The sequence below is a fragment of the Ovis canadensis genome, chromosome 24, assembly GCF_042477335.2.
Source record: "Ovis canadensis isolate MfBH-ARS-UI-01 breed Bighorn chromosome 24, ARS-UI_OviCan_v2, whole genome shotgun sequence".
Taxonomy (NCBI): domain Eukaryota; kingdom Metazoa; phylum Chordata; class Mammalia; order Artiodactyla; family Bovidae; genus Ovis; species Ovis canadensis.
This window is the reverse complement of record NC_091268.1, coordinates 34,175,436-34,202,461: the sequence shown is the minus strand read 5'-3', so window position 1 is coordinate 34,202,461 and position 27,026 is coordinate 34,175,436. Positions and strand designations below refer to the sequence as shown.

General features: G+C 42.3%; 3 protein-coding genes across 4 annotated transcripts in view; 2 read left to right on the top strand and 1 right to left on the bottom strand.

The window, feature by feature from the left end:
- Positions 1 to 4,854: 4,854 nt before the first annotated feature.
- On the bottom strand, positions 4,855 to 25,903 carry LDAF1 (lipid droplet assembly factor 1). 2 transcript variants are annotated; one of them, XR_011252695.1, is made up of 6 exons: positions 25,704 to 25,841; positions 22,688 to 22,881; positions 14,195 to 14,363; positions 12,371 to 12,509; positions 10,910 to 11,080; positions 4,855 to 5,431 (listed from the first exon to the last, which is right to left on the bottom strand). XR_011252695.1 is itself a non-coding variant. In XM_069570307.1 (5 exons), the coding sequence occupies exons 2-5, from the start codon at positions 22,781 to 22,783 to the stop codon at positions 10,999 to 11,001; spliced, it is 486 nt and encodes a 161-aa protein (XP_069426408.1). In that variant the 5' UTR covers positions 22,784 to 22,881; positions 25,704 to 25,903; the 3' UTR covers positions 10,185 to 10,998. The 2 variants fall into 2 exon arrangements, 1 of the variants encoding a protein (XP_069426408.1); XM_069570307.1 differs by lacking the exon at positions 4,855 to 5,431 and having other exon boundaries at positions 10,185 to 11,080; positions 25,704 to 25,903.
- Positions 6,329 to 7,378, top strand: LOC138429127 (trafficking protein particle complex subunit 6B). Its single transcript, XM_069570314.2, has one exon. The coding sequence runs from the start codon at positions 6,424 to 6,426 to the stop codon at positions 6,898 to 6,900; it is 477 nt and encodes a 158-aa protein (XP_069426415.1). The 5' UTR covers positions 6,329 to 6,423; the 3' UTR covers positions 6,901 to 7,378.
- DNAH3 (dynein axonemal heavy chain 3) overlaps positions 25,901 to 27,026 on the top strand; it is a 234,734-nt gene continuing 233,608 nt past the window's right edge. Inside the window, exon 1 of the mRNA XM_069570315.1 lies at positions 25,901 to 26,031. The gene's annotated coding sequence lies outside the window, so the exon portion shown is untranslated. The remainder of the gene's footprint in view (positions 26,032 to 27,026) is intronic.

Here is a 27,026-nt window from a genome sequence, read left to right as displayed (position 1 = left end):
TGACATTATTTTGCTGAAAAAATGTCCAATAATCAAAGCTATGGCTTTTCCAGTAGTCATGTATGAATGTGAGAGCTGGACAATAAAAAAGGCTGAGTGCTGAAGAATTGATGCCTTCAAACTGCGGTGCTGAGAAGACTCTTGAGTCCCTTGGACTGCAAGGAGATCAAACCAGTCGATTCTAAGGGAAATCAACCCTGAGTATTCATTGGAAGGACTGATGCTGAAGCTGAAGTCCAATACTTTGACCACCTGATGCAAAGGGCTGACTCATTGGAAAAGACTCTGATGCTGGGAAAGATTGAAGGCAGGAGAAGGGGACAACATAGTATGAGATGGTTGGATAGCATGATTGACTCAATGGACATGTGTTTGAACAACTCCTGGAGATAGTGAGGATAGGGAAGTCTGGTGTGCTGCAGTCCTTGGGGTCACAAAGAATTGGTCATGACTGAGCAACTTAACAACCACATGAGGATAATTGCTTTACAATATTGTGTTGGTTTCTGCCATGTAGAAACATGAATCAGCCATAGGTATACATATGTCTCCTCCATCTCGAATGTTCCTCCCACCTCCCATCCCATCCCACCCCTCTAGGTTCTCCCAGAGCACCAGACTTGAGCTCCCTGCATCATACAGCACATTTCCACTGGCTGTCTAGTTTTACATATGGTAATATATATGTTTAAATGCTACTGTCTCAATTTGCGCCACCCTCTCCTTCCTCTCCATGTCCACAAGTTTGTTCTCTATGTCTGTGTCTCCACTACTGCCCTGCAGATAGGTTCATCACTACCATCTTTCTAAATTCCATATATATGTGTCAATATATGATATTTGTTGTTCTCTTTCTGACTTCCTACACTCTGTATAATAGACTCTAGGTTCATCCACTTCATTAGAACTCACTCAAGTCCATTCCTTTTTATAGCTGAATAATATTCCACTGTGTATATGTACCACAACGTTTTTATCCATCCATCAATGGACATCTAGACTGATTCCATGTCCTAGATATAGTAAACAATGCTGCAATGAACACTGGGGTACATGTGTCTTTTTCAATTGTGGTTTTCTCAGGATATATGTCCAGGAGAGGGATTGCTGTGTCATACAGTAGTTTTCCCCTTCATGAATCACAGCCTTGTTGTGGCAAAGGTGCTTGCATTACTCAATGAAGCTATGAGCCATGCTTCACAGGACCACCCAAGATGGATGGGTCATAGTAAGAGTTATGATGAAACATGGTCCACTGGATGACAGAATGGCAAACCACTCCAGTATTCTTGCCATGAGAACCCCATAAACAATACAAAAAGGCAAAACTATATATACAACACCAAAAGATGAGCCCCCCAGGTCAGAAGGTGTCCAACATGCTCCTGGGGAAAAGGGTATGGCAATTACTGATAACTCCAGAAAGAATGAAGCACCTGGGCCAAAGTGGAAAAGATGCTCAGTTGTGGATATGTCTGATAGTGAAAGTCTGATGTTGTAAAGAACAATATTGCATAAGAAATGGGAATGTTAGGTCCATGAATCAAGGTAAATTAGATGTGGTCAAGCAGGAGATGGCAAGAATGAATCTCGACATATTAGAAATCAGTGAACTAAAATGGATAGAAATGGGCAAGTTTATTTCAGATGTCCATTATATCTACTACTGTGGGTAAGGATCCCTTAGAAGCAATAAAGCAGCCCTTATAGTCAATAAAAGAGTCCAAAATGCAGTACTTGGGTGCAATCTCAAAAACGAAAGAATGATCTTGCTTCATTTTCCAAGGCAAACCACTCAACATCAAAGCAATTCAAGTCTATGCCCCAACCACTAATGTTAAAGAAACTGAAGTTGACCAGTTCTATGAAGACCTGTAAGACCTTCTAGACCTAACACCAAAAAAAAAAGATATCCTTTTCATCATAGGGGATTTGGATGCAAAGTAGGAAGTCAAGAAATAACTGGAGTAACAGGCAAGTTTGTCCCTGGAGTACAAAATGAAGCAGGGCAAAGGCTAACATGGTTTTGTCAAAGGAGCACACTGGTCATGGCAAATGCCTTTTTCCAACGATACAAGGGAAGACTCTACACATGGACATCACCAGATGGTCAGTACCAAAATCAGATTGATTATATTCTTTGAACCCAAAAATGGAGAGGTTCTATACAGTCAGCAAAAACAAGACCTGGAGCTGACTGTGGCTCAGATCAAGAGCTCGTTTTTGCAAAATTTAGGCTTAAAGGAAGTAGGGAAAACCATCAGGGCATTCAGATATGACCTAAATTAAATCCCTTATGATTATACAGTGGAAGTGATGAGTAGATTTAAGGGATTAGATCTGGTAGACAGAGTGCCTGAAGAACTATTGACAGAGGTTCCTACACTGCACGGGAGGCAGTGATCAAAACTATCCCAGAAAAAAAGAAAGGCAAGAAGGCAAAGTGATTGTCTGAGGAGGCTTTACAAATAGCTGAGGAAAGAAGAAAAGTGAAAGGCAAGGGAGAAAGGGAAAGATACATGCAACTGAATGCAGAGTTCCAGAGAATAGCAAGGAGAGATAAGAAGGCCTTCTTAAATGAAAATGCAAAGAAATAGAAGAAAACAATAGAATGGTAAAGACTAGAGATATATTCAAGAAAATTAGAGCTATAAAGGGAACATTTCGTGCAAGGACAGGTACAATAAAGGACAGAAACTGTAAGAATCTAACAGAAAGAGAAGAAATTAAGAAGAGGAGGCAATACACAAGAGAACTATACCAAAAAGGTTTTAACGACCCAAATAACCATGATGGTGTGGTGACTCTCCTAGAGCCATATATCCTGGAGTGTGAAGTCAAATGGACCTTAGGAAGTATTACTATAAACAAAGCTAGTGGAGGTGATGGAATTTCAGCTGAGTTATTTAAAATCCTGAGAGATGATGCTGTTAAAGTGCTGTATTCAATATGCCAGGAAATGTGCAAAACTCAGCAGTGGCCATAGGACTGGAAAAGGTCAGTTTACACTCCAGTTCCAAAGAAGGGCAGTGCCAAAGACTGTTTGTACTACCACACAATTGCACTCATTTCACAAGCTAGTAAGGTTATGTTCAAAATCCTTCAAGCTAGGTTTCTGAAGTACATGAACTGAAAACTTCCAGATGTACAAGCTGGGTTTCAAAGAGGCAGAGTAACCAGAGATCAAATTGTGAACATTCACTGGACCCTGGAGAAAGCAAGGGAGTTCCAGAAAAACATCTACTTCTGCTTCATTAACTATGCTAAAGCCTTTGGCTGTGTGCTGTGTGGATCACAGCAAACTGGAAAATTCTTAAAGAGAAGGGAATACCAGAACACCTTATCTGCTTTCTGAGAAACTATATGTAGATTAAGAAGAAACAGTTAGAAACAGACTTGGAACAATGGACTGGTTCAAAATTGGGAATGGAGTATGACAGGGGTGTTTACTGTCACTCTGCTTATTAAACCTATATGCAGAGTACATCATCCGAAATGCCAGGCTGGATGAAGAACAAGCTGGACTCAAGACTGCTGAGAGAAATATCAACAACCTTAGATATGCAGATAATAGCACTCTAATAGCAAAAAGCCTTGATGAGGGTGAAAGAGAAGACTGCAAAAACAGGCTTAAAATCCACCATCATCCATTGGATCATCGAAAAAGCAAGAGAATTCCAGAAAAACATCTACTTCTGCTTCACTGACTACACAAAAGCCTTTGACTGTGTAGAACACAGCAAACTGGAAAATTCTTAAAGAGATGGGAATACCAGACCACCTTACTTGCCTCCTGAGATATCTGTATGCAGGTCAAGAAGCAGCAATTAAATCTAACACGGAAAATGGACTGGTTCCAAAATGGGAAAGGAGTATGTCAAGGCTGTATATCACCCTGCTTATTTAACTTATATGCAGAGTATGTCATGCAAAATGGTGGGCTGGACAAAGCACAAAGATTGCGGGGAGAAATATCAATAAACTCAGATATGCAGATGATACCATCCTTATGGCAGAAAGCAAAGAGGAATTAAAGAGCCTCTTGATGAAGGTAAAAGATGAGAGTGAAAAAGCTGGCTTAAAACTCAACGTTCAAAAAACGAAGATCATGGCATCCAGTCCCATCACTTCATGGCATCCAGTCCCATCACTTCATGGCAAATAGATGGGGAAACAATGGAAACAGTGACAGACTTTATTTTCTTGGTTTCTTTATCTTGATTTTGATTTCTTCAAAATCACTGCAGATGGTGACTGCAGCCATGAAATTAAAAGATACTTGCTCTTTGGAAGAAAAGTTATGACCAACCTAGATAGCATATTAAGACATTACTTTGCCAACAAAAGTCTGTCTAATCAAAGCTATGGTTTTTCCAGTAGTCATTTATGGATGTGAGAGTTGGGGCATAAAGAAAGCTGAGTGCTGAAGAATTGATACTTTTGAACTGTGGTGCTGGATAAGACTCTTGAGAGTCCCTTGGACTGCAAGGAGATCAAACCAGTCCATCCTAAAGAAAATCAGTCCTGAATATTCATTGGAAGGACTGATGCTGAAGCTGAAGCTCCAGTACTTTGACCACCTAATGAGAAGAGCTGACTCACTAGAAAAGACCCTGATACTGGGAAAGACTGAAGGCAGGACAAGGGGATGACAGAGGATGAGAAGGTTGGATGGCATCACTGACTCGATGGACATGAGTCTGAGCAAACTGCAGGAGCTGGTGATTGATAGGGAAGCCTGGCATGCTGCAGTCCATGGGGTCACAGAGTCAGACACAACTGAGCGACTGAACTGAACTGACTAAAGATCATGACATTTGTCCCATCACTTCATGGCAAATTAGAAGGGCAAAATGTGGAAACAGTGGCAGATTTTATTTTCTCCAAAATCACTGTAAATGGTGACTGAAGACATGAAATTAAAAGATGCTTGCTCCTTGGAAGTAAAGCGATGACAAACCTACATAGCATATTCAAAAGCAGAGATATCACTTTGCCAACAAAGTTCTGTGTAGTCAACATATGGTTTTTCCAGTAGCCATGTACGGATGTGAGAACTGGATCATAAAGAAGGCTGAATGTTGATGCTTTCTAATAGTGGTGCTGGAGAAGATTGCAAGTCCCTTGGACTGCATGGAGATCAAACCAGTCATTCCTAAAGGAAATCAACTGTGATGATACCTGAAGGACTGATGCTGAAGCTGAAGCTCCAATACTTTGGCCACCAGATGTGAAGAGCTGACTCATTGGAAAAAAACCTTGATGCTGGGAAAGATTGAAGGTAGGAGAAGGGGACGACAGAGGATGAGGTGGTTGGATGGCATCACTGATTCAGTGGACATGATTCTGAGCAAACTCTGAGCAATTGTGGAGGACAGGGAAGCTTGGCGTGCTGCAGTCCATGATGTCACAATCAGATATGCCTTAGTGACTGAAAAAAACACAGAAAAAATTTTTAAATGGTAGTTCTTAGTTTTTTTAAGGAATCTCCATACTGTTCTCCATAGTGGCTGTATCAATTTACATTTCCACCAACAGTGCAAAAGGGTTCCTTTTTATCCACACCATCTCTCTAGCACTTATTGTTTGTAGATTTTTTGATGATAGCCATTCTGACCGGTGTGAGGTAATACTTCATTGTAGTTTTGTTTTTCTCTAATAATGAGTGATGTTGAGCATATTTTCGTATGTTTATTAGTCATCTGTATGTCTTCTTAGGAGAAATGCCAGTTTAGGTCTCCTGCCCACTTTTTGATTGGGCTGTTTTTCTGGTGTTGAGCTGAATGAGCTGCTTGTACATTTTGGAGATTAATCCTTTGTCAGTTGTTTTATTTGTTATTATTTTCTCCCATTCTGAGGGTTGTCTGTTCACCTTGCTCACAGTTTCCTTTCCTGTGCAAAAAGTTTTAATTGGATCCCATTTATTTCATTTCTCTGGGAGGTGCATAGAGGATCTTGCTTGATTTATGTCAGAGAGTATTCTGCCTATGTTTTCCTCTTTAGAGTTTTATAGGCTTTGCTCTTATATTAGGTCTTTAAATCCATTTGTTTTTGTGTAAGGTGTTAGGAAGTATTTTCATTTTTTTACACATAGCTGTCCAGTTTTCCCAGCACCACCTATTGAAGGGGCCATCTTTTCTCCATTGTATATTCTTGCCTTCTGTTGTCAAAGATAAGGCACCCAGAGACTCTCCCGTTCAGCCGTAGGGCTGAGTGGCCCTGGGGTGAGCTCGCCCCGGGACCAGACTCGCTCCGTTACCAGCCTTTAGGAAGCTGCGTGGATTCCTGGTCTCCTAGCAACGAGGGCCTGGCCTCGGACTGAGCCGGCCGCGTAGCTGTCCAAGCGGTTGGGGCGCTATCCAGAATCCCCAAGCCGGACCCAAACGGGAGCCGAAACCTCGAGCTTGGAAGAATAAGCAGGAAATGGCGGACGAGGCGTTGTTTTTGCTTCTGCATAACGAGATGGTGTCTGGAGTGTACAAGTCCGCGGAGCAGGGGGAGGTGGAAAATGGACGCTGTATAACTAAACTGGAAAACATGGGGTTTCGAGTGGGACAAGGATTGATAGAAAGGTTTACAAAAGATACTGCAAGGTTCAAGGATGAGTTAGATATCATGAAGTTCATTTGTAAAGATTTCTGGACTACAGTATTCAAGAAACAAATCGACAATCTAAGGACAAATCATCAGGGCATCTATGTACTTCAGGACAACAAATTTCGCCTGCTTACTCAAATGTCTGCAGGAAAACAATATTTAGAACATGCATCAAAGTATTTAGCATTTACATGTGGCTTAATCAGAGGTGGCTTATCAAACTTGGGGATAAAAAGTATTGTAACAGCTGAAGTATCTTCAATGCCTGCCTGTAAATTTCAAGTGATGATACAGAAGCTATAGAACCTACTGAAATGCAAGGCTTTACTAGTGTAAAGAGATAAATTATTCCTGTATAAAGTATTTCAGATGGCAATGATTTAATTACATTGTTGGACATTTGTACTGATATAAGCTATTTGCTAACTTGTATAATGAAAGATGCACTCTTAAGCAGGAGGAAGGTTGTATTTTATCAATTTCAGACAGACCTTAAAGCAGGTAGAGACATTCTACTATAACATATACTTTACTGAAACTATTCAGAATGAAAACCTAATTTCAAATAACTAAACACCAATGCAGGACCCTTATTTAAACATTTTTATTTGCTTAGAGTGATACATATTTAACCAGAAATGGAGAAGCAAAACTCAGGGTTTGGTAAATTAGTGTAATGAAAAGTATGCACCAATCAGAATCATTTGTGTAAAAATGAACAAATTTTGGTTTATGAATTTTAGTTATTAAAAAAGCAAATAGTACACTAAAAAAAAAAAAAAAAAAAGATAAGGCACCCAAAGACGTGTGGGTTTATCTCTGGGCTATTAACTATAGGTTACCTATGTGCTTCTGTTCCACTCAGTTTCAAATAACAGTGCACCATGCACTTTGACAACTATTCTTTATGGGCCTATTCTGTGGCGGGCACTCTGCTGGGTTCTGTATATTATTTTATTTCATTTGTCCATCAAGGCCTCAGGCTCCAGTAGTGTGACAGACAGAGCCTGAATTGCAAACTTTGATTTGTATGTCACATCTTGGCAGAATTGGCGAATCATTTCAGCCCTGAACCCTAATTTCATTTACTCTAAAATCCAGAGGCTAAGGAAATATGAAGAATGAGAAGCCAACAGATATAGCCTGTGATGTAAAGGACTTAGCACTTTTAAGTGCAATGGGAAAACACCTTGTACCTTGCAGTTTGCAGCAAGGCTGTTTATATGATCAGAAAAATGTCTTTAAATGATCTCTTGCCTACTCTCTGGATAATATTCCATAAGAAGGCTGTGTAAAGCTCTCAGCACTGAAAATACTTCCAAATCTTATATCCCCAGCCCAGATCTACTCTCTAAGCCATTGTTCATTTGACATTCTCTTGGTGTCAAAAAGGTGTATTCGACTTAATATGAGAAAAGCTCAGATGCCATCTCAGAAAATAGTATCACTGACTACCCACTGGCTCAAATTAAAAATTTAGGTGCCATTCTGTGTGCCCCTTTCCTCCACTACCCACATGCAATCCATCACCAAATGCTGCTAGCTCTCTACACTAGTGTAAACCATCCTCTGCTGTGGACCTCCGCAGACCTCCTAACTGGCCTTTTGACCCCCAATCCATCGGCCACAAGTGATCTTTAAAAATCTAAGTCTAATCTACGTTTCTCTTAATGCAAAGTGTGAAATTCTTTATCATCTTCCCTTTGCTCTTTGCTGTAAATTTCTTACCCTATGAGGTCTTGCATGATGGGCTCCTGTCTGTCCTCCATTTAGCTTCTACTCACCAAGTTCAGTCACATTGACATCATTTCTTTTCCTTAAGCTCCTTCCAGTCTTGGGGCTTTGTGATCCTGTGCCCTCTGCTAGGAATACCTGCCCCCCAGCTCTTGGCATGGTGACAAATTCTCATTCTGTGGTTCAGAGATTGCTGTGATTGACATGGCCTGCCCCTTCGGCTTTCTTTAATTCACTTATCATAATCTGATATTTTGTTTACTTGTTGTAGCAGGTAGACTGTAAGGTGGCGTCCATGATTCCCATCCGCGATATGTGTTCCCTTGTGTGATCCCTCTTCTTAGTGTGAGTGGGACCCGATTGCTTCTAACCCACAGAATGTAATGAAAGTAACAGGTTGTATGTGATTATGTGTACATGATTATGTGTTACAGCATGTAACGTCCATCTTGCTTACAGACCCTCTTCCTTGGTAGTTTTAAAGAAGCAGGCTGCCAGGTTATGAGCTTCTTTATGACAGGGATTGAGGAACTCAGCCCCAAAGCCTACAAGGAAATGGGTGCAGCCAATGACTATGTGAGCTTGGATATGGATCCTTTCCCTGTTGAGCCTCAAAGGAGAACCCAGCCCTAACATCACTGTTATTGCAGTCGTGCAAAGAACTCAGCTTAGAGAAGGCAATGGCAACCCACTCCAGTATTCTTGTCTGGAAAATTCCATGAACAGAAGAGCCTGGCAGGCTACAGTCCATGGGGTCACAAAGAGTCGGACACAACTCAGTGACTAAACAACAAAGGACCCAGCTAAGCCAGATCTCTATTTCTAACATACCAAAAATGTAGGATAACAAACATGCTCTTTGTAAACCGTTATGCAACAAGAGATAACTAATACACTTGTTAAGTGACTCCTACATTAGAAAGTAAACTTCAGGAGGCAAAGGGCCTTTTCACTCTTCATTTCTGAAGCTCAGAACCCAGCAGGGTATTTAGTTTAGACAGCTAGTAGCAGACACTTGCATGTAAGTAGGAAACATTCAATAAACGGTAACTTAATATTACACTCCCATGTATTGGCAGGGATATGTAGTTCTTGTTCTTTAATAGAGTTGAAGTCACCTTTAGGAACAGGTGTGGCTGACTGTCATGGGATATAGAAAAGTACCAATTAAGGGCTTCATGTTCTCCTGAATCAAATAGCAAGTACCTGCTTCTGTCTGCCCTTTTTCCTTTGGGGTCAGATGGTCTTCCCATCTCTAATACCCTATCACTCCCACCTATGCAGAGTCAGAGGGGGCTTACCCACTCCCTCTCCTAGTTCCTGAATGCATATCTGTCCTTGCCCTGATCCGTCAGCATATTCCATCCCCCACTTTCTCCTGCAGTTGGTTCAGGGTTGCCCACGTGACCCAAGTCTGTCCAATCAGAGCCAAACTCAGAAAATCTGAATGTACTATTGGAAAAGAGCAGCCTCTTTGCCCAATATGGAGTGCTAACTATGAGGCTGATATAAAATTAGAGCTGCCGGGACCTCCACACGGGGACGGATTGTGTAAAAGTCATTTAAGACTGAGAAAAGTGGTGCTGAGAGATGAAGAGAGACAGATGTTTAATGATATCACTTGAGACCCTGGATCCAGCAGTGCCTAAAGACCTAACTCTTGGTTTTTTATTTCAGTGAAATGAATCTCTTCCCCCTCTGCTTCCATTTTTTAAAGCCATTTTGAGTTGAGCGTCTACCATTAGCAACTAGAAAACCCTTATTACCCAGGATCTGCCATTAAATTGACACAGAAGGAATGAATGGGTATGATGTCTAGAGAGAATTCTGAAATAAAAATAAAGAAAAAAAGCTCATCTAAATAAATATTTATTTAATAAAATACCATAGCAAATAAACTACTGAAATAGAAACCCCATAGGATTTAAAAATTTTTGTGGTTGTTTAGCATTTGCATAGGACTTTTTGAAGAAATGGCTTAACAAGACAACTTCCTTAATACAAAAGTGTCAAGTGCAAATATTTTAAATAGTAACATCACTGAACAGTATTCAATGGTGGAAACGATACCTTTAGACTTTGGAAAAAAAGCTCTTGGCCATAAGGATAAGATTGGACTCTATTTTCTAACTTTGTCTGAGAGGTCATTATTCCCAAATGCTATTTATCTTTCTGATAAAAGGCTCATAAGATGGAAGAACTTGTTCTGTTTTGGATTTTTCCCCCTATCTTTTTTTTCAAATGAGTGAAGAATAAGCAGCTCTCATTATAAAGAAAGAAAAAGTAAAAACAATCTATGGTTACCCAAACTGGACTTTAGATACAAGATCTGAGCCTTTGGGAATCAGGTCACTGGCCTGTAGAGGCTCAGGACCTTGTCAAAGTCAGGTCTGGATCTCTGGGGAAGAGATGAGAGGCTCAAAGAGCCACCAAGCCAAAGGGATTCTTTGCTGATTCTCCTTGTAAGGGTGGGTCAGCTGATGGAACTGACCCAGAGTAACAAGATCTCCAAAACTGTCTACTGTAGGACCCAACAAATAAGTGAAAAAGCTAGAGGACACCTCCAGGAAGTGTTTACCCAGTCCCTTGTAAGTCATAATCCCAAGCGGCAAAGATGATCCAACAGTGTTCCAGAGATGAATAAAACCTTTGGTTCCATTCAGCTGGTCATTCCTGGTAGAGCCCCTCTATGTGTGCAGACTTCATGGCCAGCGGACAGTCACCACTGGAGTTGTGTTGTGGCAACAGCCTGTTTGGTAACAAGAGGAAATGATTAGTTCTAAGGCCTCTTTAAAGAGCAATGTTGAGTGTACAGGACTGAATAAATGACATTCTTTGTTGGTTTATTTTTGGCCGCTTCTTGCAACCAGATCAGATTTGGGGCTACACTAACTTTACAGATGAGGAAACTGGGGATGCCAGAGGTTAAAATGCCTGAGTTAGGGGTAGAGGTTATGATCCTTTTCCCTGTTCTAATTTGGATATTACATTTTCTCCAATTATTATTTGTGTCCTTACAACAATCCAGTGAGAGAGGCAGAGCAAGGAGTAGCCCTGTTTAACCCATGAAAGAAAACTGAGAACAGAGATGTTGGATAGCTAGTTCAAGATCACACAGCTAAAAAATGGCATAGCTGGGATTCAGACCCTATCACTAAATCCTAATTAATTATTTCTTTACATCATTAACAGAAGGGAGATGTAGTAGGGGGAGAGAACTAGGTCTGTCTTTTTTCATCCCAGTGATGATAGATTTCAGAGGAAAGTGAGAGCGGAGGTAGCACTATTGATATTAACTTAACTGGCTCCATGGATTCTCTCTGAATTTCAAGTAGCCTTCCTAACACTGATATCGCATGGTGGGGAACTATGGCACACACCAGAGCTTGGCTGACCAACACACATTCTTAAAGCTTTTTTCCTTGTGGGCTTGTACTCCATTTCCCAGCCTCCTTTCCAGTTTAGAATGGCCATCTGCCAAAATTCCAGCCAATGAGGTCGTTTGAGGTAAGAAAGTAGGAGGTTCTGGGAAAGATTTCATTTACTTGACAAAAAAGATCACACTCAATTGGTGAGGGAGGGCTCATTCATTTCTCCCTTCATCCTGCCTTGAATGTGGTTGGTTGAGCCAGGGCCACAGCAGCTTTCCTGTGGTCATGAGGTGACAGGTCAATGGGGTAACACAGAAAAGCAGAAGGTGCCTGGTACCTTGAGGACACTGGGTTGGCTCTGTGCCAATACTGAGCTATCTCCAGCTTTTTGTTATGCAATAAAAATAAATTCCTATTTGTTTAAGCTAGTATCTATTTAGGTTTTTCATTACTTGCCACCAAAGCATTACTACCTTACTACCTGATAATTAAAAAAAGAAAAAGAAAAAAAAATTGAGAAGGAAACCTCACTTCTCCATAAGAGATGTGAGGATACTAGGCACTTCCTAGCTTTGGAGACTGAGTGTGATGTGACCAGGGTTAGGGTGTTATTTGTGAAAATCTCCCCAAATGGTAAAGACTGAGTTATTGCACTGACATGCACCTACCTGAGAGAAAACCAGTAGTTGATCAGGCTGGAGACTACCATGTAGGACACCATGATCGTCGCTGACATGACGAGTGACACAAAGCCCAAGCCACAGAGGACACAAAGCAGTGAGAGGCCGCCCACAGAGATGACCAGTCCTAGAAGAGAGCAAGTCAAAAGAATCATTCATCTGAAACAGACTGAAGATGCCAAACCCTGTACCAATGGGTTTAGAACAACAGTTAATTCAGAAGCTTTAAGTGCAGAGATTTCCCATAAAAATCCAGACTTCTGGCATTGCTTAAGAAGGGAGATAGTCTCAATACCCATATGAGCATCATTGCATGGCACCAACTGACTGGCCTTCCAGTTTCCTCCAGGCCCCACTGTATCCAATTGTATCATTCTTGGACTGCTTTGTTCACTTCTGCTATCTGCCTTGCCCATGGGTATTTGAATTTGAAACCCCCTCACCCTCAAGGTCAAGGATGGACTCCCAATGGAATCTTCTAGAAGGAGTTAGCCAAGGCAGTAATAGGGGTGGTAAATTATGTCCAATGTTTCAAAGTGCCTAACAAATACTATAACTCGCACTTATCTACAATCTATGGAAATAAAGCCTATGCAGGCTAAGTAAAGTAAAATCTAAACATTTGATTACATCTTTTACAACCCCACCTGGCAACCATTACACAGTAACCGTCAGGTCTGAAGGATCATTTTACCCATCATTATTTTTAATGGGAATATTAATGAGTTAGCATCTAATAAGTGCAGATCAAATACATTTTTATAATATGGGATATATGGGGAAAATAGTAAAAGGTACTACAGAAAGAGCACAGCTTTTTATAGTTGACATGACTGAGTTTAACCCTAGTTAAGGATTTATAGTATGAATTCCTGGGCTTCCTTAGAGTTCTAGTTTCTCATCTGTAAAAGGAATATAATAACTACCTCTAAGTGATGGCATGACAATTAAATAACCATCACACACGTGACAGTCTGTGGTAGTTTTTGTCTGCTCAGCACACTTCCTCTTGCCTTCCTCATAGCCAAATTTCCCGTTCCAGTGTAGATTTAATAACATGGCAAATGCTCCATGGAAGACCTCCTTCCCCTTGCCTCACAAGTGGTCAAATTGCCCACCTGGTACTCCACAGTGACAGTTTCAGGGATGGACCATGGAAAGGAAGGAAAGTAGAGAAAGTAAACAGATGTGCTGTCTCTTCATAAAGATTCACAAAATCCTAGATCAGTATTTTTCAAAGGATGGCTAACCACCACAAAGAAATGGCAAACATCTCTTTGTGGATTGTGATCTGGTTTGAAAAGGCAAACTGAGCCGATCAGATTTACTTTCTCGGTAATTTTAACTTAGCAACTCAGGGAGAAGCTGACAACAGGCAGGGGGACATCAGGAGGAAAGGTGAAGGGGGACCCTCAATACTCAGCAAGACACCTGGCATGCAACAGATGCTCAGACTGCAGAGTAAACGGCTTCTCTGTTTAATGACAACAGTTAGCATTCATGGAGAAGCTACTCTGTGTCAAGGACTGTGCTGAGTACTTTACAGAACTGTAGGTTTCAATCCTCACAATGATCTGAGACAGTATTATTACATCCCTAATCTTACATATGAGGAATTTGAGGCTCACAGAGAGTAAACAACGTGTCCAAAATCACACTGGGGGAGGTAGAATTCTAACAGACTCCAGAGTCCATGTTTTAACTACTCTGACAAGCTGCCTTGGTTGATGTGACTTTGACAAGAACAGCAACATTTGACAGCAGTGGCAGGTGCCCTGAGTCATTTTCCAAGAGGGTAACTGAGTAGGATACCTTCCAGTAATATGACTCCCACTAAAGCAGCCAGGGAGGTAAGCACCACGAGGAGCAGGAAGAAGCCGACAGGAACAGCTGATACGGCAACAAACACCAGCAAGGTGAGGGTCAGAAAAGGATGCCGGTCCAGGTACTGACCCACTGGAGACTGCATAAAGGAAACCACCTGTAGACAAAGCAGAAGAGCGGGTGTGAAAGCCATGTCTGAATGCCAGGTTGATGAATTTGCCCGAACTGCAGGAAGTATAAGCCAAGGTCATAAGGTTGGAAGGCCCGCTGATAAGAAGTCAACAATAATAATCCTCCCAAGACATTAATTGCCCCAGCAACAACTTAAGGCAGCTGTGGACAGGGGTAAGTGTGAGGGCCCACCCAACCTCAAGTCTTGTGAAAGAAGGAAAGACCCAGGCACTACTGCTTCACACACACCCTCTCGGAAGACATACTCAGCATATGCTCTGATGTGGTGGCTCAGATGGTAAGGAATCTGCCCATGATGTGGGGAGACAGGGGTTCGATCCCTGGATTGGGGAGATCCCCTGGAGAAGGGAATGGCAACCCACTCTACTATTCTTGCCGGGCGAATTCCATGGACAGAGGAACCTGGGGGGCTACAGTCTATGGGGTTGTAAAGAGCCGGACGACTGACTTCAACATATGTTCAAATGGCTGCTTACCTCACAGCTGAGGCTACTGAGGGAGGTTAAGTCCTGGCTACTTGGCATCACCTGGGAGCCTGTTGGGGTTTTTTTTTTTTTTTGGTGGGGGGGGGATCTTTAATGAATTTGTTACAATATTGCTTCTGTTTTATTTATTTAGTTTGGCCAGGAGGCATGTGGGATCTTAGCCCCCCACCCAGGAATCAAACCCACACCTGCACTGGAAGGTGAAGTCTTAACCACTGGACTGCCAGGGAAGTTCCTGGAAGCTTGTTAGAAATGCAGCATCTTGGGCCCCAACCCAGATGTGACAAATCAGACTCTGTTTTTTAACAAGAGCACCAGGTGATCTGTACACACATTAAAGTCTGAGAAACAGTGGGGATGAAATGACTCGCCTAGAGTCACATGGCTTCCAAGTGGCAAAATCTAGGCATTCAAAGCTAAATCTTTCCCTCTGGATGTCACACGTTTGCAATGGCTGCCATTTCATTAGGAGAAAATGTTATGTCATCAACCTGATACCCATCAAGCCACAGCCTGATGACTGCTGAGAGCTTATGCTGTGTTAAAAGGTAGGTTATCTTCCTCCACCAGGCAAAAGGGTTTCTGGAGCTTGCTCAGTAGGGGAGGGCCGCTTTAATACAGAGCAGGCCCTCGGTATCTGCTGTGAGATCTCACTGTATCTCACTGTTCGCTGAACCCATGGTAGGCAAGGAGACAGCGGGGAAGCTGGGAGAAAACTCGAAGAGCTGTAGGAACTGCAGACACGTTTCTCTCTCCAGGCTGGCACAGGAGCCATAGCAGCAGATATAGCATAACATAATCACAGCACAACACATCATAACACACACCCCAATACAACACAACACAGCACAGCCTCAAGGGCGCGCCAGGCAGAGCTTAAATATGATTAGAGAACAAAAGTAGCCCATGGCCAAGCAAGTACCTCGTGAGGCACATGCGCAGTGCTATAAGTGATCTCAGCTGTTACATAATCATCATTTACAAAACATGGGGCAAGAGTGAGAGGACATGGGGCAAGACAGCCTGACCACACCATCTTAGCTAATCTGCTCTTACAGCACCCTCTTAAGGGTAGGCTTCCCTCATCTTCTTAGGCTCCATGCCATCTCTCTCTCTCCAGTGCTGGCATGCTGGTTCCCATTCCCTTGAAAGCCTCCATCATTCCAGAACTCTTCCCCATCAAACATGGTCCTTCCTTTGGGCCATGTAGGCCAGCAGGTAAATTGAAGACATAATTCAAGCTACAGTAATCATGGGTGCCACTAATCAAAACACATGCTCCTAAATGACTTGTTCACCCAAGTGATTCAGGAAGTTGGAGACAAGCTGGAAGGCATGAGGGTTCTGTAGTTCAAGTTGATGATGAAAAAGCACAGGACTCACTCTGTTTAACTAGAAAAGGAGCCACAGCTATCGGTCTTGGGGCTTCAGTATTGACAGACTTTACTTCCTGCCCGGCCACAAAATGGCATAAGGTACACTGGTTACATCGCCTCCAGCTACTCCTTTCTGACAAAAGCTATCTAAGACTTTGCTATTCAGCTTCTCTTGTCAGAGGCTGACTGTGTCAGGAATCACCTCTGAGCTAGAAATACCGTGTGGATACTCCAGCATCAGAACCCAGTGAGATCTTCTGGTTAGGGCTGTTAAGAGGTGAGAGAGAGGCAGAGGGGCCATGGGAGTAGGGCTAGTTCTTCGAGCTGCCTCAGATCTTGGATGCTTTCCAGCTCTAATCCACAGATACCCTGAGTAAACCCCCAGATGTCATCTGGCAGAATAAACTGTTCTCTCTGATCCTCATAAACAAGAGATCCAGCAGTCACAGTGGGGAGGAGCAGATGAGGCTGGAACACCAGAATTCCAGGCTTAGGACTTCATACCCAGACTGTCCAGTACAGGAGCCACATGTGGCCCTGAGCACCTGATACATGGCTAGTGTGACCAATAAACTAGATTTTTAATCTAAATTTAAAAATTGCTACTTGATTCAGTCATTGAAAACAGTTAATTATATTTCAAATAAGTTGGGTATGTTTCAAATAGTTTTCCAATTATACATTTTATGAAATCTGAATAGAGACCAAGTATCTCCAATGGAAAATTAGCATGTGAATTGAGAGGTGCACTGAGTGTATTTAAAAAAGAATGCTTCATGACCTAGAAGGGTGAGATGCGGGGAGGTGAGGGAGGCTCAGGAGGGAAGGTATACATATATCTATATATGTATATATATGTAATTATGACCAATTTGCATTGTTGTATGGGAGAAACACTTGTAAGGCAGTTTTCCACCAATTAAAAAATAAAATTTGTTTAAAAAGTAAGATATCTCACCAATGATTTTTAATATTGATTATAGGTTGAAATTATATTGTGTTTATATTGGGTTATATAAAATATATTATTGAAAATTAAATTTACACAGTTCTTTTTATGTTTCTTAATATGACTACTTGAAAATTTTAAACTATATATGTGGCTCACATCCTATTTATATTGGAAAGTGCTCACTCAAACTTTATCTAGAAAAAAATAAGAAGCAAACTGCTGGCTTTGGGGCAAGACTGTCATACAACCAAAGGAATAATTTTTTTGACTAATGTAAAGATTTTAATATTTTTTAATGGCATATAAGTGCTTTACAATGTTGTGCTAGTTGCCACTGTACAACACCATGAATCAGCTGAAGTATACAATATCCAGTCCCTCTTGAGCCTCCTTCCCACTCTTCCATTCCACTCCTCCAGGTCTTCACAGAGCACTGAGCTGAGCTTCCTGGGCTATAGAGCAGCTGCCCACCAGCTATTTTACACATGGTAGCATATATATCCAACATGATTTTACACGTCGTAGCATATAGATCCAACCAGTCCATCCTAAAGGAAATGAGTCCTGAATATTCACTGGAAGGATTGATGTTGAAGCCGAAACTCCAATACTTTGGCCACCAGATGCGAAGAACTCACTCACTGAAAAAGACCCTGATGCTGGGAAAGATTGAAGGCGGGAGGAGAAGGGGATAACAGAGGATGAGACGGTTGGATGGCATCACCGATGTAATGGATGTGAGTTTGAGTAGGCTCTGGGAGTTGATGATGGAGAGGGAAGACTGGCATGCTGCAGTCCATGGGGTCGCAAACAGTCGGACACAACTGAGCAACTGAACTGACTGAGCATATATATGTCAATGCTACTCTCTCAGATTGTCCCACTCTCCCCTTCCCCCATGTCCACGTCCATTCTCTATGTCTGCATCTCTATCCCTGCCCTGCAAACAAGTTCATATGTACCATTTTTTTAGATTCAAAGGAATACTTTTTTAAAAAAGATGAACCTGGCAGTCCTATGGAAGAGGCAACAAGGAAGATTTGCAGGGAAACTAGCAAGAGATAATAATGGCCAAAACTAGGTTGATGGCAGAGGAGGAAGACATGCTGTATGAAAGAGGAATGAAAAATGAAAAATCAACAGGACCATCTGGCATGGGGATCCAAGAGAAGAAATGCAGGAAGGGACTACTTATAGTCCTTAAAGAAATCTAATTTTTTCTTAACCTCTTCTAAATCTGGGGCCTACAACCAAAAAATATAAAGTCATTCAGATATGCAAAGACACCAATTTGAGATGCGCACAATTAAGCCCAGCAATTGTCTTCCCTTAGGGAGGATGGCCCTGCTCTGACAGTCTGTCTCAGAAGGGGAAGATATGATTCAGTTATGCCTAGTAATAATAGAGAATATTCATTAAATACTCAAGTGCCAAGTACTATTTTAAGGACCTTCAATAAACTTCCTATTTCTGTCTACAATGCTACGAGATAGATAACAAGGGAAAATTTAACATTACTTAAATTTGGGAATTAGAATATAGCAATTAACTTTTCATTCTCCCAGGCAACAGAGGGTGACACAATGGAAGGACAGAAAGTGGAAGAGCTTATCACTCAGGAACATTTTCCATCCCTACCTTGAAATAGATCCAGGTATTCTAATCAAGATTTTACAGGCATGGTGCAGTGCTGAATAACCCAGGAATGCAAAGTTGGAACAGACTGGCACCATTAAGTGCCAGACTCTGTGCTAAGGCCTTCTCAAATAGCATCTGAGATCATCCTCACAACAAATCTATGAGCCTGGCATTGCTTATTTTAGAGGAGATGAGATGTAGAGTCAGTGAGCCCGAGCAACTAGCCCAAGGTCGGACAAAGATGACTTATTTTAAAACGCACACATGAGTATGGGAGGTTCCAAAGTAGGGACAATGCGGCCAGTGTTTAAGGACATAAAGCCTCCACCTGGAACTATTTAGAAGACAGGCTAATTCCCTGGTCTGAGAACAAAAAAAAAATGATCAGTATCCACTGTCCTTTGCTACCAGAAGGGCTCTGGAGGGCAGAGGAATCAGGATTATTTAAAATCACTGGTAATGACAAATCCAAGGTTCTATGTGATAGTTTCTTCTAGATTATGGTCCTATAATTCAGGATTGGAACCCAGGTGCAAAGGAGGTAATTCAAAAACATCCTTTGTGGAAGGAAAGGGCCAGCATGAGAGCAAAACTATTTTGTCACAGGTAATCCACATGGAGATAGCACTGACAGGGTGGGGTTGGGAAGCGGTATCTGCCCAGCCCATGCTCGCTCTCTCTTCTCTCCTCTCTGAAAACTGGCCCCTCCCACAGCAGGGGTATACCCCTGAAGCCATGCTTATACCCATGAAATGAAAAGTCCCAGCCCAGCTGCCATCTCCCTGGTTATAGGTGACTTGGTCAGGCAGATTCTTGCTCCTAGGAATCAAGCACTCTCAAGACAAAGTTCCACAGCGGGCTTCAGCTGGGAACTGGAGGAAACGTGAGGAGTTAAAGGCAAGTGTGTCTGCCCAAGTGAAGAGAACAGCAAAGGAAGCCAGGCTGCAGAGAGAGAAGAATGAAGCTGATACACAAGGAAAAGTTATAATGAGGAGCAATACGGTTCAAGAGAGGGTATTGAGAGTTACTTCTGACCCCAGCGACCCCTCCTGAGGCTCCGCCCTGCTACTTCTTGCCTTTGGCTTCTGAGACAGCATTACATTTCCCCAAAGTTCTGGCAGGTTCCACTGTTTGTTTAAGCTATTTTGGGCAGGTTTCTGACTCTGTCAGCCTAAAAGTAAGACATTAAGACTTTATGTTCAAGAGGTTTCCTAAAAGAGATGATGGAGTTGTTTCACAAACACTCAATCTGGAAACCATCTATTCTTATCTGGAACTCAAAGGGCTTATGAACTCTAAGGACATAAATTACTTAGGACAAAGAAATCACCTAATATCATTGAAGCAAGGGGATGACTATGTAAATTATGGTATATCAATCTGAGGGAAGTTTCTACTACAAAAAAAAGCAATTGGTAGGAAGACCTATGCTTCAATCTGGAAAAACACCAATATACAATATCAAACAAAGATATGGAACTACATCTGCCATAATTAAAAACACTGTATCTAAAAATTACATACTGAAGAGGCCTAATAATAACAAAAACAACAAAGATAATACCACCACTGGATTTATCAGTGATGGGTTTACAGGTGATTTCCCTTCCTCTGTCTGCCAATATTATTGTTTTTAGTAAACACAATTAATACTAATTAATTCAATTAATATAATTTAAAAATTTAACAGAAACTACTCTACCTCAGGACTATCTGAAGAACATCAAGGCTGAGCCAACTAATGACCCCTCCCTCATTCTGGGAGTCGATTGCCCTGGAAGTTATCTAGTCCAAACCCACTCCACTGACCATGGCTGAGGATCTAAGGTGAAAAAACGAAGAAATGTCAAGAAGTCAGAGTTCATTTGCTTTGAAATGCCTACCTTAGAAGGTAGATGTGAATATTAAATAAGTTAAGACATGCCAAGTGCCTAGCATATAGTAAGTGCTCAACCATGGTTAATTAATATACAGTCAATTTCTATTATTTGCAGAATCCTTATCTGTGAACTTGCCTATCACTAAAATTGATTTGTAACCCCAAAATCAACCCTTTAAGGTGCTTTTATGGGCATGCACACAGCAGCGAAAAACTTGAACTGCCTGAGGCACGTGCTCCCATCTGAGGTCAAACTAGATTAACACTCTGCCTTCTTGTTTCAGCTCTTTACACAACTGTCCTTTTCATGGTATATTTACTGCCACCTCTTTCTGCATTTTTACGGGTTTCTTGTGTTGGTGGTGGTGATTTTCCCATTTAAAATGTGTAGCAGTACTGGCTTGTATTCCTAGGAATAAGAAGGCTGTGATATGCCTTAAAGAGAAAAGGCAAACACCAGACAAACTTCATTCAGGCAAGAGATACAGCTGCCTATATAGTATAAGCTGTTGGCCTGGAGTTCAACCTTAATAAATCAACAGTATGTATAGGATAAAGGTCCCTTTAAACAAAGACACACAAAATAGGTTATGGTTTTATTGGCTGATGAAAATGTTGGCACCAGAAGTTTGCCAGAACCTATTTCCCATTTGAGGAATGGTTCAACCTGTCTGTGAGATGCAATTGGAATGGTTCAGTGTCTGAGGTGAGTCAACAGAACTAACACAGATAATGAGAATCAACTGAAAATGTAGATGAGTATGAGCACCTTTCTCACTAACGTTAGTAACAAGAATCTCAGCCTGCTGACTAGAAACTTACTTGTCTCATCTAAAAATAGCTTGCTAAATGCAGAGTGCCAGAGGCATTTTGGGATGAGTTCAGAAAAGATCCCTATAGAGTATACTGCTCTAGACTACAAAGGCATGGGTCCTCAAAGAGATCCTAGTGGAATTGTGGCATCGAATACAAAAATCAGATCATCAACCAGCTCACTTTGTTACATACATATATGTATTTTATGGGTATATTGCATAGAAAAAAGTCTAGAAGGACATTCAACAAAATGTTAATAATATTATCTCTGAGAGCTGTTTTTTTCTCCTGAAAGAATACTGAAAGACATGGAAGAAAACAATAGATATAAAAGTTCAAAAAACCAAAATATACTGTCTCAAGTCTCACTGCCATTGAATGGCTACTGAGCACTTGTTAAGTGGCTAGTTCAAATGGAAATGTGCTATAAGTGTAAAATACACAATGATTTCAAAAACTTAGTAAAAAAGAATATAAAACATCTCAACTTTTATGATTAATATTTTTATAATGATTACATGTTAAAATGATACATTTTAGATATCTCAGGTTTAGTAAAATAACTATTAAAATTAAGTTCACCTGCTTTTTTACTTTTAAAATGTGGTTCCTAGATAATTTTAAGTCACACATGTGTTCTATGTCATATTTACACTGGACACTGGGTTTCTAGTGAAACACTGGACTCTAGTAGTCTCTCATTTTTAGGGTAACAGGTCAAAATTATAACAAAACAAAAGGATGGTACCTGTGGCACAGACTGAGAGTTGCTTCTATCTCCAGCTAAAGAATTACACTTGCTACAAGGGATGATTAGAAAACTAAATTCTGGTCTGTGAGATGCAACTGGAAGTTTTGTGTATGTGTGACTTTTAGGAAGTCTCCTTAAATTGGAGGTGGCTTGCAAGTCTTTTTCTCCCCATAACATCTTACTGCCTAGAATGTGGATTCAATGGCTGATACTCTAGCAGTCATCTTGGTCAGTGAGTTTGAAGGTCACAACTTAAACATGACATGGTGGTGAGTTAGAAAGATTCTGACCTATCTCCAAATTTCTCCTACTTAAGGGAGAAATAATTTTCTACGGTGTTAAGCTAGTGTTATTTGGGAATTTTCCATTATGTGCTCTGATTAGAAACTGACCTTTGAGTTACTCTGGACAGATGCTATCAGCAAAGACAGCTTCCTCTGCAGCTCCTGCAAGTCCTTTGACGCACTCGGGGGCTCCTCTTTTGCCATCCTGAAACCCACTTCAGTCTCTTTAAGGATTAATTCTACCAGGAAGCTCTTCAATGCAGGGCACCGTCAAATCTCTCATGTCACCTTGTCTCTTGTCACTGGAGGAAATGAAAAGTATCTTAAACCATTAGTGGCCTCCACTCAGTTGACCCAACGAGGGCTTCTACTGTCCTCACACACTGACGATGGGCATAGAGATGAAGGGTAACCAGGCAGTATCCACCAAAATATCAAATTGTACACACCTTGACCCAAAAATTTATTTTCCAGGAACCTGAGTTTCCAGGCTAAATAATGATAAATTCATACAATGGAGTCGGAGAAGGCAATGGCACCCCACTCCAGCACTCCTGCCTGAAAAATCCCATGGATGGAGGAGCCTGGTAGGCTGCATTCCATGGGGTCGCGAGGAGTCGGACACGACTGAGCAACTTCACTTTCACTTTTCACTTTCATGCACTGGAGAAGGAAATGGCAACACACTCCAGTATTCTTGCCTGGAGAATCCCAGGAACAGGGGAGCCTGGTAGGCTACCGTCTATGGGGTCGCACAGAGTCGGATACGACTGAAGCGACTTAGCAGCAGCAGCATACAATGGAGTATTGTATAGCCATTAAGATGATGTTGACACTTATTTAATGAAAATATGTCTATGATGTGAAAAAATTATAAAATACCGATTATTACATTTTATGTATATATCCATAATATACATATATCCACAGTAAAATAAAAGATCTAGATGCACATATAATAAAATGTTAATGGTATCATCTCTGAGAGCTTATGTTTATTTTTTTAGCCTGATAAAATGCTGAAAAGAATACAGAAGAAAGTAAGGCTGAAGACACTATTTTGAGTCCCACTGCCTTTTTTTTTGCCAGAAAGCCTTCTCAAACATATGACCATGGCCAATTTCTTTATTTACTACCCACACTAAATAGGTTGGCTCCCAATCACATTATGCCATAAATTACTCTCTATTTACTTGTAAGTCTCATTTCCATAATAAGAGAGGGACAAACTTTGCCACAATTATACTCTGTGACTCAATGGCCTGGAATTTCCAGGACGGTCCCAATAATAAAAGCTGTTTGTTAAATTATATATCTATTTTTTAAACCATTTTAATTTTTATATAAACAAATACATTATTATTTTATATTTTCCAGAACAATACTGTAAGGCTGGGCTGGACACAGAGATATCTTTTCCATTATTCCTTACAACTTATCTCCTGACCTATAGCACAAGTGCTAAAAGATTCTATCACAGTGGACAAAATTAACTGAGAGACGTTCATATTTATTTACCATACTCAACATCCCACATGGTAATTATGCGAGATGGGAAGTGATGATGGTGGTTTAATTGGTAAATCATGTGGAATCTTGGGACCCCCGTGGACTGTAGCCTGCCAGGCTTCTCTGTCCATGGGATTTCCCAGGCAAGAATACTGGAGTTCTTCTCCAGGGGATCTTCCTAACCTAGGGATTCAACTTCCCTAATCTCAAATCTGTAACAGGCACAAACAAGCCCAGCTACCGTCACTGGTTCCCAAGGCCTTGGAAACCTAGGGGCCATCCGGACCGGTCTGGGAAGTTCAGTGTGGATAGTCTCCCGCATTCCACGCAGATTCTTCACCACTGAGGCACCAGGGACGACACATCTCCTAATATCTATAGGGTCTGCTGTTGTTGTTTAGCTGCTAAGTCATGTCGGATTCTTTGCGACCCCATGGACTGCAGCCCGCCAGGCTCCTCTGTCCATGGGATTCTCCAGGCAAGAAGACTGGAGTAGGCTGCCATTTCCTTCTCCAATAGGGTCTAGTAGCAAATTAAAGCACATTTTTAATCACCCAGCTAGAGATTCTCTGCTACAATCCCTTTTGTGAAACAGGAATCCCCTGGACTGGACAGGACTAGACCCTTCATCCCTATATTCTGTCTCTGAAGCTGCAGCTGGCACAGATTAGAATTGGCCATGTTCCCAGCACTCAACTCCCCTAATCTCAAATCTGCAACGGGCAGGAACAAGCCCAGCTCCCATCACTGGTTCCCAGGGCCTTGGAAACCTAGGGGCCATCCGGACCGGTTTGGGAAGTTCAATGTGGATAGCGTGGGTAGAAAGCCATTGGCCACAGCCATAAAATGCAATCAGCTGGCCACCAATCCCCAGCCCCCCTAGTCACTCACTCCTCGGAGGGGCCTCCTCAAGCAAAGACAGGTCTCAGGAGGAGGGAAGGGGGCAACCCCTTAATCCGACGCACCGCACAGTTCCCCGCCTTCTGCCTTCTCCAGGCCTTCCGGGCTGAGCCAGGAAAACACAAGCCAAACCGCCCTTTCCCTTCCACGGCCCACCCGCTAAAAGCCCCCCTCTCTTCCTCGCCCACCCGTCCCAGGACAAACGGAAACCCTGAACGTTCCAGCCGGGATGGAGAGAAGTCGCACCGAGTACCCCGTCATTAATTTGGGGAGGAGAATCCACCTTTGGTACCTCCTGCAGCGACGGGGCAGGGAGACCCCGTAGGGATGAGGGCATCCATTTTTTTATGATTCCTAAAGAGGAGGTGTGGAGACTTCCCAACCAGGTTTCCCAAGAAAGGGAGGGGTCTTCGGGGTTGGATAGGGGTGGCAACCCTTTACCGAAAGCAGTAGCAGGTGTAGGAGTGTGTGTGTCGCAGGGGCTGGGGAGGCATGAGACCTCCCTTAGTAGGAGGGGGGTGTGTGTTTGTGTCTAGCAGCGGCCGGGAAGGATGGGACTCCGCGTGTGTGTGTGCGCGTGTGTGTGTGTGTGTGTGTGTGTATGTCACCGACTCCCCTTTCAACCCACCTCCTCCCCCGCGCTCCTCCATTTGTCCAGCCCGGCCCAGAGGTCTAGCCAGCCGGGGCCCTCGGTTCCCCAAGCCCGAGTTCTCACCTGGTCCCCGGGGCCGTGGTGCAGGAGGAGCAAAGGAGAGCTGACGGAGCCGTGGGGTCGGCGCGTGAGCCTCCGCCCTCGCCCGCGCCCCAGCCAGCTACCCACCTCCGCCGCGTGGCCCCGCCCCGCTCTTCCCCTTCCTTTCCCCGCCCCTCCCCTTCGCTCGGCTCCAGCCTCCGCCGTTCTCCCAGGGCTGCCTCCTTCAGCATTTTGGAGCTTCCGGGAGAAACCCGAACGAGGAGCACGTGAGGAAACTAAGGCGCAGAGAGAGTTGTCGTTCCTACACTCTTGGCTTGTGGTGAGGGTGCCCCGGCCATCTCTGAGACAGGTGAACTGGCAGGTATAAATGGGTTTTCACAGGGTCTTAGGGCTTCTGCCTAAATACCCTGAGCTACCTCTTCTGGAAGCATCTCTGGAGCTCAGGACAGACGAGTGATGATTCCTTTACTGGAAGGTTTTCACCACTACTTCTCAAATGCAAACATCATGAGCCAATGAGATCCTTAAAAACTCTGTTAGATTAGTATCTCCATTTTATACATAAAAACGTCTAATCCAGAGCCAGAATGCATGTTCCCTGACCTGAAATCCAGCCCTATAGTAGGGTTTTTTCAAGGGACAGCGCCATTGACATTTTGGGCAGAAAAGTTCTGTGTTGAGGAGACTGTCCTATGCCTTGTAGGATGTTTAGCAGCATGCCTGACCTCCAACCACTAGATGCCAGTAGTACTTTCCTTCCCTGCAAACAACCAAAAATGTCACCAAACATGAGCAAATGTTCCCTGCACAGTTGTCTAGGTTGAGAACAAGTGCCATAGAACATATTGGTGAAGACAGTGAACCGAGGCCCAACAGTGCTAGACTCTGGTCCCAAGTCAGACTCTTACTATGAGGCCATGGAAGAGTTATCTCTCTGCGACCACTTCATCTGTAAAATGGAGAGAAGGATAGACTTGAGAAATCGGTCCACTACTGCACAGTTCTCAGGTTCCGTCCATCTGGGGACATGTATTGATCTACTTTCATCTGTGACTTGGGTCAATAGCCCCCTGGAAAATAGCTCTTGAAGAAAGAGAAGAGCAATCACAGGGTTGTAGTGAGGACTGGTGCAATAATGGCTGTAAAGAACTTAGCACCTATCAGGAACATGGAAGGAGCCCAGAAATATTTAATGTATTGTGCTTTTTTTAACCTATGTTTTTTCAAGGTTATTTGGTTTCTTTTTTTCCTTTTTTTTATTGCAGTAGAGTTAGCATATAACATATGACATATAAGTATTAGTTCAGGTGTATGATTTGATATTTGTTTATATTGCAAAATAAT

Excerpts from the sequence above, each read along its gene's own strand:
- LOC138429127 (XM_069570314.2), top strand. The coding sequence starts at position 6,424 with ATGGCGGACGAGGCGTTGTTTTTGCTTCTGCATAACGAGATGGTGTCT.
- LDAF1 (XM_069570307.1), bottom strand. The coding sequence starts at position 22,783 with ATGGCAAAAGAGGAGCCCCCGAGTGCGTCAAAGGACTTGCAGGAGCTG. Across the intron at positions 14,364-22,687 it reads CTGTCCAGAGTAACTCAAAG|GTGGTTTCCTTTATGCAGTC; the intron begins GTCAGTTTCTAA and ends CTTTGTCTACAG. Across the intron at positions 12,510-14,194 it reads GGGAGTCATATTACTGGAAG|GACTGGTCATCTCTGTGGGC; the intron begins GTATCCTACTCA and ends GCTCTCTTCTAG.